The 15,281-nt window shown below is 35.9% G+C and overlaps 1 protein-coding gene across 2 annotated transcripts in view; it reads right to left on the reverse strand.

The window, feature by feature from the left end:
- GPR155 (G protein-coupled receptor 155) overlaps nt 1–15,281 on the reverse strand; it is a 42,436-nt gene that overhangs the window by 12,742 nt on the left and 14,413 nt on the right. For both annotated transcript variants that reach the window (XM_090280814.1, XM_090280815.1), the window contains exons 5-12: nt 14,271–14,436; nt 13,222–13,377; nt 11,560–11,643; nt 10,868–10,985; nt 7,602–7,686; nt 6,842–6,932; nt 5,428–5,638; nt 1,091–1,195 (exon numbers count right to left, since the gene is read on the reverse strand). In XM_090280814.1, the coding sequence (XP_090136940.1) occupies nt 1,091–1,195; nt 5,428–5,638; nt 6,842–6,932; nt 7,602–7,686; nt 10,868–10,985; nt 11,560–11,643; nt 13,222–13,377; nt 14,271–14,436 (1,016 nt within the window). The remainder of the gene's footprint in view (nt 1–1,090; nt 1,196–5,427; nt 5,639–6,841; nt 6,933–7,601; nt 7,687–10,867; nt 10,986–11,559; nt 11,644–13,221; nt 13,378–14,270; nt 14,437–15,281) is intronic.

Raw genomic sequence — 15,281 nt, forward strand, 5'->3', positions numbered from 1 at the left:
CAGAGATGGGCAATAATTAATGACTTAATAAACATAACTGCTTATATGGCTTATTATTTTCTGATTTGTGGGGGCTGTGCTCATCATAAATAGACAAAAAAAACATATTTTTGTAACTGTAGTCCTAAGAACAAAGTGAACAAATATCAAAAAACAAACAAACAAAAAACATAATGCCTTTGGCAACAATACAGTTGACGTATGCTTCATTTAAAAAGAAGTCTTTTTTTGGGGTCGGCATTAGCTCAAGCAGTTACTTCGTCATGGCAGTTACTGAAAAAGAGGACTTTTTTGCAGTTTATCTTTCAAATTTAATTATATGTATAATCAACTAAAAGCGCATTGTAGCTTCAGATAAGTGTATTCTAAATAATTGTTTTAAATAATTAGAAATTTAGACCACTAATATGATTCAGTCTCTTAATTTGTATGCCAAAAGATTTTTAAAGATTTTTCTTTTTATAAGAAAGGGTATATTTTAAGTATATGAATTCAAAATGTAATTAAACCCTAATTAATTAGTCCTGGTCCTGGGGAAGAAGGGAGGTGGATGGGGAAAATCTCAGTTTCTAAAACAAGGAAAAAAATGCCAAAAAAATAATGATGCTTAGGGCAAAATCCTTGGACTTATCACTTGGGTTAAATTTACTGGAAAAATCGATGTGTGTGTGTGTGGTAGTCCCTATTACTACAGTATAAGAACTTAATTTTTTTTAACTGAGTATTCTATCTATGCATGATTATTCTATTAGTACTTTCCCCCACCTTATTTGAGAGCACATATTCTTAAACAGTGTGCTTCTACAGAAATTCTATGTAGAGTTCTTTTAAAAATTTTTTAAATTTTCTTAATTGATTTTAGAGAGAGGAAGGGAAAGAAACATTGATTTGTTGTCCCACTTATTTATGCATTCATTAGTTGCTTCTTATATATGCCTGGACTGGGGATCAAACCTGCATCCTTGGCAGATTGGGATCCTGCTCTAACCAACTGAGCTATCCGGCCAGGGCTAGGTTGAATTCTTTTAAGGCATAAGGCTAAGGAAACTCTTGTTGCTTAGGCCCATCCTCATAGCCCAGAGTTACTTACTTTTCTCAAGTGAAGGAGTCTGAGGTCTCCTAGGGCTTATTTTTGTTACTGGCTCTGTGGATGAGCAGCATAATTCTCTGTTTCCCATGGAGCAGGAGCAGCAACCTACATAGATAATATTACATGTGAGGACAGAGCCCAATCGTAACAGAAATGGGCAATGTTAAGAGATGCCAAATAGAACAAACCAAAACCAAAAAACAACCAACGAAACAAACAAACATAAAACACAAATAAATCCATTTATACACATACAAATTTCCCATGCAGCCACAATGGAAATGACACATGGTATCTATCAAAAAAAGTGTTCAAATATGCTTATACAGAAAAGTTAGCAGACAGAGGATCAACTCCTTTGTGTATTGTGTCCTCACTGTTGCGAGACAAGGAAAAATGTTTTATCCTTGCCTGGATTTGAAAGCTCTCTATGGCTTGGCCCCTCTCTCCCTATCCAACTGCTTCCACTATTCAGCAAAGGCCCTTCCATTCTTTTTTTGAAAAAAGATTTTATTTATTTATTTTTAGAGAGAGGGGAAGGGAGGGAGAGAGGGAGAGAAACATCAATGTGTGAGAGATACATTGATCGGTTGCTCTCTTGCACATATCCAACTGGGGACCTGGCTCGCAACCCAGGCATATGCCCTGACTGGGAATCGAACCAGTGGCGTTTCAGTTTACAGACTGGTGTTCAACCCACTGAGCAACACCAGCCAGGGCTCAGAACAATTCTTTACTGGTTTCCACAAACCCCATACTTATTTGGCTGCCCAGGCCTAGTTTGACAGGGACTTACCACTTTTGTTAATTCATTTAAATACTCTCCTCCTCTAAGTTTAGCTCAAAACTCTCTGCTGTCAAATGTGTTTCCTACTAGTTCAGAAGATGTAGTAAAAACATTTATATTCTTTTTAAAAATATACTGTTGAAAATTTCTTGCTGGTTTATAGGTAGATTGGTTTACAGAAGTCACACTGAGACATCTGCTACAGAGTTTTCCTCTACTTAGTCACAGAGAAGGAAAACTCTGACTCCAAAAAACCTCCGCTGCCTTGCGGCATACCTCTTCAGGGGAAAGGCTAAGGGAGTAAACCCCGACAGAAAATCCGGAGCCGGAGTCCCTAAGGCGGTTTGACATTGTAGTCAACACCGGCAACTCCTGCGGCGCACCTGAAGCCAAGCTGTATTGACTCCGTCTTTCCCTTGGACCCTTCAGCTGCGAAGAGAGGGGGGGTCTGCTGCATGGGCAACAGCAGACCCTCCATATCACCCTGCCCAGGCTCTGTAGCTTCAGCTTCACTGGAGAGGACACTCCAGCGTCATCACAAGATGTCGATTCAACACGGGAGGAGACATATACCGTGTCACTCCCGAGTTGGACTGCACAGCCATTCTTGGCGGTGCAGATAGACTCTTAAGAAGCTACACCATCGTCTCTCGAGACGGACGGCTGCCGACGAGTCACAGAAGTGCATGCAATGTCCTTTAAAACATTTCACACATATATAGACATAGCATTTCTTGATATGGGTTATAATAGAATAATAACTTCGGTAATCTACTATATTAAATATGCTGGAAAAAAGAATAGTTCCTATGCTGAACCTTTCATTGACAATGTGCTTTAACTCTTCAATAGTGTTCTTAAAAACAAACAAAAACATTTCAGAAGTATGAAAAGTATAATCTATAATAAGCTATTACAAATGTCTTCATAAATTTAAGATAACGATGCTATCTCAAGGTTAAAAAATAGAGCCACAGAATAAAAGAAAAGAAAATACAGAGATCGTCTGGCCCAGCCCTCTTATCTTCAGAAACTTGAAGGCTTAAATCAGTTAAGATAAAATTATTAAGAAAACAGATATAAAGCCAGCCTACTCCAATGACATAGAACAGGGAAAACACACACACACAAATTATGGCCACCACGAAAATTATTGTACTAAGGCAGTTTTTTCCTTCAAACGTAAGTTGTATATATAAGTAGCCCAATGGCCTTCTCTTTTATTAATTGAAACTCTGATATTAATTAAAATAGATTAATTTTCCTTTCAGTCATAATTCCACACTATAACATGTGAAAACCATGGGTCTCTGATAAATGTGCACTAAGGGGCAGAGGTGAGTGAACTATTTTGGATTACTGAGGTTTAGGGAGGCCGTGCTGGACATCTAATGTATTATGTGTTAGTATTAGTAGCAAAGCAGGACAGAGCAGGATTTAGGAAAGGAAAATAACCAGACAGGTTTAAAGATCTTTTCCTTAGGAACATAGATGTGTTCAACAGGCAAGTAAACAAGAATTTTGCCGTGGCAGTTTCTAGGGTAGCTTCAGAAAATCATGGCCTATCTTATCCATCCATCTATCTATCCATCCATTTAGCAAATATTACTGAACATGTACAGTCAGCCTGATACTGTGGTAGGTACAGAGGCTATAATGAGAGGCAAGTCAGTCACAGCACATAACAGTCTAGTGGGTTACACAGGTAGTTTAAAAAGCAATTATAATAGTGACATGAGGAGAGGGAAATATAAACATTGCAGAGGGTCTCCTGTGGAGGTGATATCTGTCTTCTGGTTCCCCATTCATATATACTAAAGATGCAGACTAGTTTTCCTGCTGGAGATGGTGATGCAGCATTTAAAGAACATCTATGGTACAAACTGCTATTTTTAAAAGACATGTAAAGAGGTAGCAGCAAAAGTCTCTGTGCTTAGGACACTTAGTTTAGGGATTCCCACATATGTTCTTAAACCTTTTGTAGCCTGTTCTGAAATACTTGTGGGAAAGGAAGACACAGAGAACCAGCTGGAAATGGTGGTCTTCAAGCCCTGACTGAAAACGAATAGTAGTCAGATTTATGGGATTAATGTAAGAGTCCACAAAAACATGTGAGGAAGGAGAGGATGCTGGGAAAGTACATAGGAAACGCAGTTTTTAAAATTTTAGTGAAGGGAAAATGGCCAAGAGGGCTCAAAAGAATGAAATTCTGATGATATAATCACAAAAGCTCTAACAAATTAGTGAGCACCAACAATACAATAAATTAATGAAGTCCTGAATGAAGCAGGGTTAATGGTGTAGGTCTAGAGTTGGCAAACCACAGCTCCTTGTAGTAGGACCCAGCAGTCCTATGAAGTAGGTATTATCAGCATCAGATATGGAAACCAAAGCAGGAGGAGCTTGCCCAAGTTCAAGCAGTAGTCAACTGTGGAGTCAGGATGTGAACCCAGGCAGCCTGACTTCAATTTCCGGTTTTTAACCACTGTGCTACATATGTCTGGTTTGAGACAGAGAAAGGGAGAGAGGGGCAAGGAAGGCAATGTAAAATGGCTTATAAGATTAGTGTGACTTTTTCCTTTTAAGATAAAAACAGTTAAACATTTCTTACAAATCTCTTCTCCCTTTTTGCTGTTTCTTCCTATCTTTTACTTATTGATATTTACAATAGTTTTGAGATTAGTCACCCCTTGACTCCATAAACTCTCTCAACAAAATATGTACCATCATTTATACTTCCCAGCACAATACTCAGTCTGTGAATCCAAAATGTATACTCTATTGCTGAGTTCCCTTCATGAATTGAAGCAAACCCCACAACAATTGTTAATACTTATTAACAAAGTCACTAGTTAGGGTCAATTTTCACTTATACCAAACACTGCTAAACATTTTCTATAAAGGGCCAGATGCTATTTTGCAGGCCACTGGGTCTCTATTGAATGATTCAACTCCACTAATATAGTATGAAAGCAGCCGTAGACAATGATACATAAATGAATGTTCCAATAAAACATTATGAACACTGAAATTTAAATTTCATATAACTTTCAAGTGGCACAAAATATTTGTCTTTAAAATTTTTTTCTTCAACCCTTAAAAATGTACAAACTATTCTTACCTCTTGAGCCAAACAAAACAGGTGATTGACAAGATTTGGCCTGTAAACTGTAGTTTGCCAATTCCTGACCATGAACCCTGCGTCAGTTAGGCTGCCTCGAGCATTTTATAGATGGTGTTTGCCTGATACAAGTTGTTAAATTAACAAATGTAGATGCTTAGTTTCCTAAAAAGGGCTTCCTTTGGTTGTTACTTTTTTCTAAAACTCTCGGGTCTGAGGGTTTAAACAAAAGGTTATCCTTGCAAAAAATTATAGACAAGAATCTAATGAATGAACTTGCAAGCTCTTTCTATTATCGACTTTCTTTCAAATTCCTCCTCTGACAAAATACCTGTGATACTCAAGAGAGTTCAAGGAAGTTCCCATAAACAAAACATTTAGGACACATGCTATACAGGCACATAAGTTTCTTTATATTAAGGATCATACTTGTTTCTGGGACAGAACTTGTAAAAGGTTCGGGTTCATTTATTGGCACTGGACTCTCCTCAAAAGCAGTGTTTTCAGGCTCTGCTGCTTTGTGGTTTTGAGACTGGTTGAAACATTCATAGCGTCCTGCTTGGGTGGTGCGGTTCATACACATGAGTGATATGCCAGCTGTCGCAATGCTGCAGAACAGGGTGACTGATGTGATGATCATCTGCCAACATTGCAAAAAGACATTAATCCACTTTTCACAATTCCATCTTGATAATCTTAGTAGAACAGGTTAAGAGTACTTTTTTTGGTAGAAAAATGCATCTTCATAGCTATAAATGCTCAAAATAGACATGGGATGTTAAGAACAATATAGGAGATGGAGAAGCCAAAGAACTTATATGCTCAAGCCATGGACATGAATTATGGGGTGAAGGGGAGCACTGTTGGAGGGAAGGAAAGTACTGGGCAGAGGGGTGCAAAGGAGGAATAATTGGGACAACTGTAATAGCATAATCAATAAAATATAGTTAAAAAAATGAATAATGGAAAAGAAAAAAGAGGAAGAGTATGGAAGTGGTGTAAGTTATTTGTAGAAAAATTAAGAATTTGCTTGTAATCATATAAGATTTCTAAATTCTTCTTTCACTATACATACATCAATGCCATGGTTATTTCCACAAGTAATTTAAATAATTGTCTACAGATCTTTACTTCAAAGTTTTTGCTTGCTTTAAAACATAGTTCAAGCATACTTACTCTAGAGACTTTTTAAATGGAAATAATAACAAAAATAAGTAATTATAGCTAATATTCAATGAGTATTAACTATATGGCAACACTAGTCTAAGTCCTTCATGTATAATCTTATTTTCACAACAACCTAATAAAATTCAAAATTACAAAACAAAAATGGTAAGAAATCGAAATCATTTGAGGAAGTTTTTAATAAACACATCCATGGGCCCTACCCCCTGGAGAATTTCTGATTCAGCAGGTCTCAAAAGTCTTCTTCTCTATAGCTTTGCTAGCAAAGTTTCTCACAGATACTTTTTGTTCTGAAATTTACATTTATTACAGGATGGAGAAAGTCAAGAATCTGGCTTTTATTATTACTGCTAACTCATAAAATGGCTTTAAATTAATCACTCTTTCCTACAGTAGAGGAAATATAATTCGTAAGTGTGTTTAAGAAGACTAAGTTTCAAACATATGGAAATCCTCAGCTAAAAGCCAACTTACACGCATAAAACCTTTACCACATTTTGAGGTGTGACTTAACAAAGGGGTGTAGGATCACCTGTGTGATATGTGGTTAAGCTGGAATAGATTTTCAAAATTAATTTCAATGTAAGTATAGCAAAATACATTAGCAAGCTAAAAGGAGACAGTCTCAAGAACAGAATTGTCAATAAACTCTGCTCACCTGCTCTTTTCCATAAAAGAAGGCTGAGTCAATGCTATCTCCATTATGTTTACCAGTTATCAGAAGAATACCAACAAGGAGAGCAGGAATTCTAGAATTACAAGAATTTAGAGAGAAAGATAATGAATAGTTAACTATTGACAAGAAGAAATTTCTGAGATGTTCTAAATCAAATTACAGCAGCTGGAGAGTGAGAGAAAGAGATGGAACTGTTAGTCTATTAATGGCTGTGGACCAACTAACAAAAGACTGCTCACATTCCTGTACATCTGCTGAAACTTTGGGTTGATTTCTAGGTGGCGATTTCCACAGATTTTTTTTTTTTGGCCAAGCACCATCAAACTTCAGGAGTCTCTGCTTTTTGTTTACACATGGACTTACTGGGCTGCTGCCCACACCAATCCACAGGAGTGGAAATTTCTTTTTGTGGATTCTGTGCTTATCCTGGAGCTGGCATGCTTCATGTTCTTCCCATCCCTTTGCTTACAGCTAATATAAATTATTTCAACACTTTACATCTTTCGTCCCCTTCCCTTACCTAATGCGTAAAAACATTTGTAAACTCCATGACAACGGACATGCAGTCTTTCCTACCTAGCCATGCAGCTGGTGGTTTAGACTCTATCCCCCAAGACCAGCCTTCTTTTTTGCTAGCAATGGTCCTTTCTTTTAAAAATACTTTCAGCCATGGAAGTCGTAATTTTTTGTTTAACACTGTATATACAGGAATGTGTAAGCAAAGAGAAAACTACCAACTTACCCCCAGCCACATATTATGATGATTCCAACAGGAATTTGTAGCCTCTCTTTCTTTTTTAAAAGAAACAAAGAAATTGCTAGAAGTCCTAAAAACAAAAAAATAGAGGTTGAAAGATACATAATTACTTGATGTTGAGCATACTTCATGGAACTTTATTTAATCAAGCTTCTTTCAGTAGCAGTCTGTAGTTTTTGCCCTAAAATTTACTCCACACTGTCCCCAATATTTTGAAGCTGGTTTTCTTCATTCAAAATCATTTGTGTTTTTCCTCCCATACTGTGTCTTTACTCAAATCTTCTTGTTTTATACATGAGGATTTTTTTCAAAAGTCCAAAATTATCTTGTTCTTTTGACTGATGTCTTTGGAATCTAAGTATATTTTGAAAAAGGAATTTTTTAATTGGCTACAGAACAATTCTAAGAATAAAAACACTCCCATTCTATTGGTGCTAAGAAAGTACAGGCAATTCTTACACTGGTTTTGTTTTTGGACAATGCCCCAAGTCTCAATGAGCTACTTTAGTACGAGTACAATATGAATTTACTACAAAAACAAATATTTGAAGATTCTTTAGCTTTCCTTATACCAGATATCCAATTAATTATACAAGTAATGTCTTATTTAAAAAGTTCTACATAGCCATAGAACCTTAAGAGTTTTAAGGCTGGAAGGAACCACTGTTAGAAATTTACACCTTCATTTCACAGATCTGGAAACAAGGGTTTGCCCAACCCACACGGCCAGCAGAGGGCACAGCAGGACTGGAAACCCAGCCACCAGATCTGAAGCACATCCACAGACCCATGGACTCTGATGGTTCCTCAGAAATACTCATCAGGATCTGGAAATTTCTGAGAAATTTTAAGTCTTTTTGGTATATTTTCAATGATAGTCACCTAATTGCCCCTCTTATAACCAAAATACAGTCTTATGATTTCAGGGCTTACATTTACTTTTATATTCAGCCCAAATAAAGGTTCTGTGGTAGTTTGAAGAATGAGAACCGAGATCATAAATCCACACATGGAAATAAAGGCAGGTCAAATGAAAAAAAAAAAACAAAAAACCCCACACAACCCTAACCATAGAAGTGAGTTCCATTTTACATTTCAAGCTATGATTCAGATTAGCAAAATAAGACCCTTTGTCATGTTGATAAATGTTGCTAATTTGAATTACTGGGTTTATAGTTTTGTTTGGATCTCATCTGTGAATTTGCTTTGGTTTTAAAGTTATATATTAGCTGTATATAAGGAATTCATACCTAGATTTAAGGTTGTACAGATTAAGTAATCCTGTGCTAGAAATAATATAAATCAACAAGGTCTTTGAGAATTACTTTCCTTTACAGGTGACCAAACATTCAAGTTCAAAAGATACTGTAATACCACTGCTCTTCTCTAAATACATTTGTACACTCCGTAGTTTCAGGTTTTCAAAGGGCAAGGGAAATAAGTAACCAATCACAAAAGTGTGCCAACTGTGTTACCGTACCGAGGGCACTCTTTTAAGTTCCAGTGTTCATTATTCCTTCCTTGTGAGAAGACTGATATACGAACAGGTCCAATCTAGCCTTGGGTCTCTCACTGACTAAGTTGTGAGAGCTCCTGCCTGAAACACTTAAACTCTTTGGGCCTTACTTTCCTCATTTGCAAAATGAAAGATTTAAACCACACCAGTGTTTCCAAAGTGTAGAGATGAAAGGTGGCACAGGGTGAAAATTTTTTGACTAGTTATGTGTTTATTTTAACATGTGCTTCAAAAAATTTTAACTAGCACATGAAACCTGGGATTTTAGTGATATAAGTTTTTTAAAAAGTGAGTCAATTTTAAGGAAAAAAACAAGGACATGTGCTATGCAGATATGGCAAAAATCATGAGGCTCGTATGCAAATCAGTGAAATCAAAAGTGGCTGAATGGGACGATTTAAAATGACACTTGAGATCTAAAATTCTGTTATATCATAATAATCTCAAGGTTAAAGGGCCCCTTCATTGGGGTCAGGGAATTAAGAACGTTTTTGGATAGATTTTGGCATGCACGCTTGAAGAGTATTTCAGGGAAACTTGGGGCTTTTTGATATATTGATCTATTTGCTGCTTTCTTATTCTTATTACAAATTTAGCCTTAATAAACCCAGGTATTAGAGATCAAGTTGGTTTATCTTTATTTGGAAATGAAGTCTTTAAGCTGTTTTAACTTGACATCTCATGAAATCTCTTACGCTATGCAAGGTATACTTGCCTTGAAAAAGCTCAAACCTTCTCTGCTATGCCCTGAATTTTTCATTGTGTAATTCCTCACCACATTGTTCCTTCACTTCAAAGGGCTGTTGACTTGGTTTGGGCACTGCTTTTGATACTGACGGCATGAAGTCAACTGCCTATTCCTCATAGCCACTTCCTGACACCTGCCTCTTAACAGTGGCTCTCTCTAGCCCTACCATTCTACAATTTCCTTTTAGGTGCCATTTTACAGGTTTACATTTGTGGTGTGAATACAAAACAGCTAAACAGAATGTTTCAAAAACATAGCAGAATGCATCCAAATAAAAATTATACTTCAAAATAGCAATGTGCTAAACCATTTTGAATATCCTTTTTGGAGTCAGGTGAAATGAGAATAGTCTTTCTTCCTGGGTACTTCTCTATTTCCATACCCTCTTATTCCTGACTTTACTTGTTCTCATATTACCACTTTCCCCCTCTATTTAATACTATAGTTCTACTTGTTGACTGCCTGTCACATACCAGGCATAAGTATCCATATTTCATTTAATTCTCAAAATAACTCTGTAAGGTACAATGACCGAGTCTTACAGATGTGGAAACGGAGACTGCAAAAGTTAAGTCATTTGCTTAAGACAGAGCTACAGTTTTTTATTCAGTTCAACTGGACTCTAATCGTGAACTCTGGGACACACCTTACATGCCTCATACCTCTCTGCCCATTCCCTACATTCTCTACTTGCCTCCAGTGCCTGCCCTCTTGGGGTCTCCAAAGGAGAGCTGTGCTGACTGTGGCCTAGAGCCAAACACCCCAAGGAAAAGGGCCATATGAGGAGAAACTGCCCAAACCCAGGAAGAAATAGAGTACATCAGCAATCAGAACTCAGCTTTGCGTACTGCCTACATCAGTAAGTGAAAATGTCTGAGAGAATACCTTACTCCTGTCCTAGGAGACTTTAAACAGATCACTAGAAGCTGAGGGCTTATAGTGATGGAGAGGGGACAGACCTAAGTTTCCATTCATGATCCAACTTACCCGTCCATAGGTAGGTGCTATAGAGGGAGCTGTACAATAGAACAAACACCAGAATTTGTCCAACAAAATTTTTTTCTTTAGCAAAATTCCATATTATCATTCCAGCACAGACAATAGACTGAAGAAAAAAATATAAAGACAGTCATATTCACATAAGTCATACTCATGTTTTATTCATAGCAAATATATTATAATTATCCAGTTTAAATTATTGCAGAATTATCAACTCCTGCATACTAATTATACAAAAACTTTAAGTTTTAAGGTAAAAAAAACCTTCTTACAGAGTCTATAACATATTCAATGAAAACAGACGACAACATTCTAAATATTAACCTTATATTTAGTATGGTTTACATAGAAAATGCTAACCTTTCCATTATAATTTGAGACATGCAAAGACTTAACTAGAAAAAATAAAACCATGAGGGTTCAATTTTCAATGATTCAATTATTTCTATTAAAAATGCAAAATTATCATCAAATGCCATTATTACCTCAACTTTATATTGTTCAAGACCCATTACAATTTAATAAATTAGGCATAAATTAATTGTAATCAAATTGTAATTGTTTGCATTTGGTAAAAAGTATTTTTGACTTTATAAGTAGAAAAATACAGAGAAGTAATTTTCTTCTCTGTAGTAATCAATGACAAAACCATAGTTCTAAATATCTATAGGTTTACTAACCTGAGCGATGAGTAAATTAGTTGTAAGCATATGAGGAAGCTGTTTATATTTTTTACTCAAAAGAAGAATAGCCAGAGACCAGATCTTAAAAACAAGAGGTTCAAAAGTTATTCAGGTTTCTTAAACCTTATAGTCTTTATAATTCAATTACTTATTGAATTCATTGATTAGCCTCTTTAAAGAATCCACTTTATCCTGGCTCAGAAAAAAAAATTCCAACATTTTATTTACTTTAATCTGTCTAGCTTCCCAAGGGGTATCAAGGTAAATTACTATACCGAACATAAAATAAAAAGCATGGAGAGGTCCTATCATAAATTAACTGCTCAAAAATGATAGGGTCTTTGAGAACTAATGCCTTTATCAGGGCCATGTTCTAACTTCCCCTACCTTTGGGGGCTGGGATGGGACAGGTTCATACCCAACTATTCAGGAAAAGAGCTTTAGTAGGAGATGCAGCTACAATGTACTAAGTTCCCCTTTTTAAAAAATAAATATTTTATTTATTTACTTTAGAGAGAGGGGAAGGGAGGGAGAAAGAGAGGGAAAGAAACATTAATATGAGAGAGAAACATACATTGATCAAGCTGTCTCTCGTATACACTCTGACTAGCGACCAAACCCACAACCCAAGCATGTGCTTTGATGGGGAATTGACCTGGTGACCTTTCGCTTTGCAGGATGATGCTCAACAAACTTAGCCACATGAGTCAGGGCTACATTCTCCCTTTTTGATTCCATTTACTCATGTGGTATCTAAATTTCAGGCTATCTTACTTCTAACAATACACATTGCCTACCTTAAGACTGTTTTGCATTCCTTACAGTGAAAAGGATTGGGTTTCTATTCTACCTACACAATGGCAAGCCAGTTACACTGGTTAATTTCCTTCTTTCTACTTCCCTCATTGTCCATCAAAATTTATATTGTCTCTCTCCTCAAATTGCCCTCCTACCAATGGGAATAGATTTTAAGAATATGTAACAGAAATAAAATTTCCTAAAAATTAAATTTATTACACATTTGTTACCAATATACATATTCATCGCCCCTCCTTTCCTTTAACAGTAGAAGTCCTTTTCTTTTCAGCCAAAATACTGCTTGAATTCAACAGATAGCTTGATTTATAAAATACTCTAGTTGTCAAATGGTTAAGTATTTAACTTGAGCAAAATATATCCAAAAAGTTTCATAACATTAAATGGATGAATGGATGTGATCCTAAGGATCCCTCAACGCCATGATTCTGCAACAACTAGTATTTATATAGTGATTCACCATGTACAGAATACTTTTCAGACATATTGTCTCATGTGATACTTAAAAAAACTAAAGGAAATAGGCAAAATTATTATCTTTACTTGATAGCTGAGAAAACTGAAGCTTAGAGAAGTCAAGGTAAGTTCACAGAGACATACAGCAAGTTTATGATAGAGCCAGAGTCAAATTCAGGCCTGACTAAATTTCATGCCTTGTCTGTCATGTAACTCTAACTCCCAGTCTGAATGACAAATCTCAGAAGACTGATATATTGTATGGGTAGGCTCTAGCATTCTCTACTGCCTACAAAGTGGATGTTTAAACCCCTAACTTTCTGTTACCAGGCTATTCACAAACTCATTTGGTGGTTTTTACTCATTTTTACACTGAAACATACTTACCAAGGAGACCAGGCTGATAATACTTATATCAAAACTAACATTCTGGATGGCATATGCCAATGGCTTAGGGTCCATTGAGGGAAAGGTCAGTAACCAGGCAGAAACATACATGATTGGTGCAGACACAAATGTGCTTATTACCATCCCTGAGGTTATCTGCAAAAATAAAATTAAATTGAGGAAAGGGTAACAGTCATAGTTAAACAATTACCTTAAACTTTAAATAGCTACAGCGCACTAAGGCATTCCAAAATAAAAGCAAGATTTGGTAAAAAGACATCGTAGAATCCAGCATGCTATCTAATACCATATTCTTAAAAGAAAACACCGTTAAGTCCCCTTGGCTCCTTTTCTAATGTATGCTCAGTTTATATTTTCACATAACAATCAGTAGACATCACATGGCTGATAGTTATCTTCTAGGTTCTAAGAAGTAAACCATATTAATGATCTAATTAAACTGATGACCAGTTTCCTATCATACTATTTCATAAAATATAGGGCAATAAAAGCAAGTTAAAAAAGAGAAAAATTACTGTGCAAACATTTTACAGATTAAAAATGGAACTGACCTTTGTTAAACAATTTAGTACCTTCATGTTATATCTCAAAAACACTTACTCTAATGCTGTAGAGAAAGCTACAATATGCTTAGACACTGATAACAATGTGGTGTTAATTGATTTTAGCTATTTACTGTAGTTGATTATGTGGTGTTTTGCATCTGGTGGCTAAATTATCAATGAGTGAAACAGAATTATATTTCCCTCAAAATTTCAAGTTACCTTTCCATTATAACCTTTAGGCTTAAGTATAAGTACAGAAATAAAATACTTGAAACTAAAAACAATTAATGAAAAATGTCCTGGCTGAATAAAGACCCCAGATTAAATAACTTGTTACATGACGTTACAGAATGCCTCCTTCTATACCACAAAGTAACTTATGGATATCAAGTTCTCATAAAAAAATGCTGACTTCTGGTTTTTGAAAATTCATTTTCTACTAACCACATAAACAATCAAACTTAGAAGGCAGCATATACATACAATCTCTACTTCCATGTTGAACTGTGTTGCAAAGATAGCCACTCCTGGTGCCACAGGAAAGACACCATACAAAAATGCATAATTTGACAAACTTGTATGGTTCACTACACTGTCGCCCTTGTCCAAGACTTCCACCATTTCTCTGCACAGAAGTGGCAACACCAGGCTGAAGAAACAAGAAATGCATCATAACTTAATATCTAAGTATGCTGGTCCCCAAGTGGTAACTTCACATTAGGTTATTGTTCTTCTTCCTAGAAGGTATATTTATTTGCATGCATCTATTCTCTATATCCTACTTGTGGACATTTTATTGAAAGAATCAAGAATTTAACTTAGAATCATTTAAAGTGTAACAATATTCTAGAAATACTACAAATGTTAGGAATTAGGAGGGAGAAAATCCGGCTTTTGTTCTACAAATAATTTTCTTGCAAAAAGTTTATAAAAGTTGTAATAATAGCTCCTGTTTCTTGTTTCCTCTACTAGTTCATTGAAATGTTAAAAGAAAAAAGACTGACAATCTGAGTAACCTTTTTAAAAGCAAAGCTGGTTTTTATTATGATTAGAGGTTTAAATGGTTCAGGTAATGATAATAATGCTGCTCAATTAGGTTTTCAAAAACAGAAAACTAGTTATCTTACAATTAGCTCTTCATCTTTGGAAAGACAAAAAGGTTTAGCAAAGAAACTGGAACAATTAAAATAGAACAGAAAATTAGTGAAATCTTGACATGTTGAAGAGTCAATTAATTATTAAACAAATCCTTCAGGATTCCATAGAAAGAACATTATCAATAGTAGCTGAGCTAACAGAGCTTCCCCTTAAAAAGAACAAGACAAACATTGACGATATTGTCACAGCAGCACTTAAGAGAGATGCTCTAGGATACAGAAATATTCTGTGTAATTTTTTAAATTAAAAAAATAGGTAAGTCCTGACTGGTGTGGCTCAGTGGGTTGGGCATCCTCCCAATGGAGGGGTTGCTGGTTGAATTCCAGGTCAGGGCAC

Source organism: Furipterus horrens, unplaced genomic scaffold (assembly GCF_987537825.1).
Source record: "Furipterus horrens unplaced genomic scaffold, mFurHor1.1.pri manual_scaffold_1, whole genome shotgun sequence".
In the NCBI taxonomy this organism is placed as follows: Eukaryota; Metazoa; Chordata; class Mammalia; order Chiroptera; family Furipteridae; genus Furipterus; species Furipterus horrens.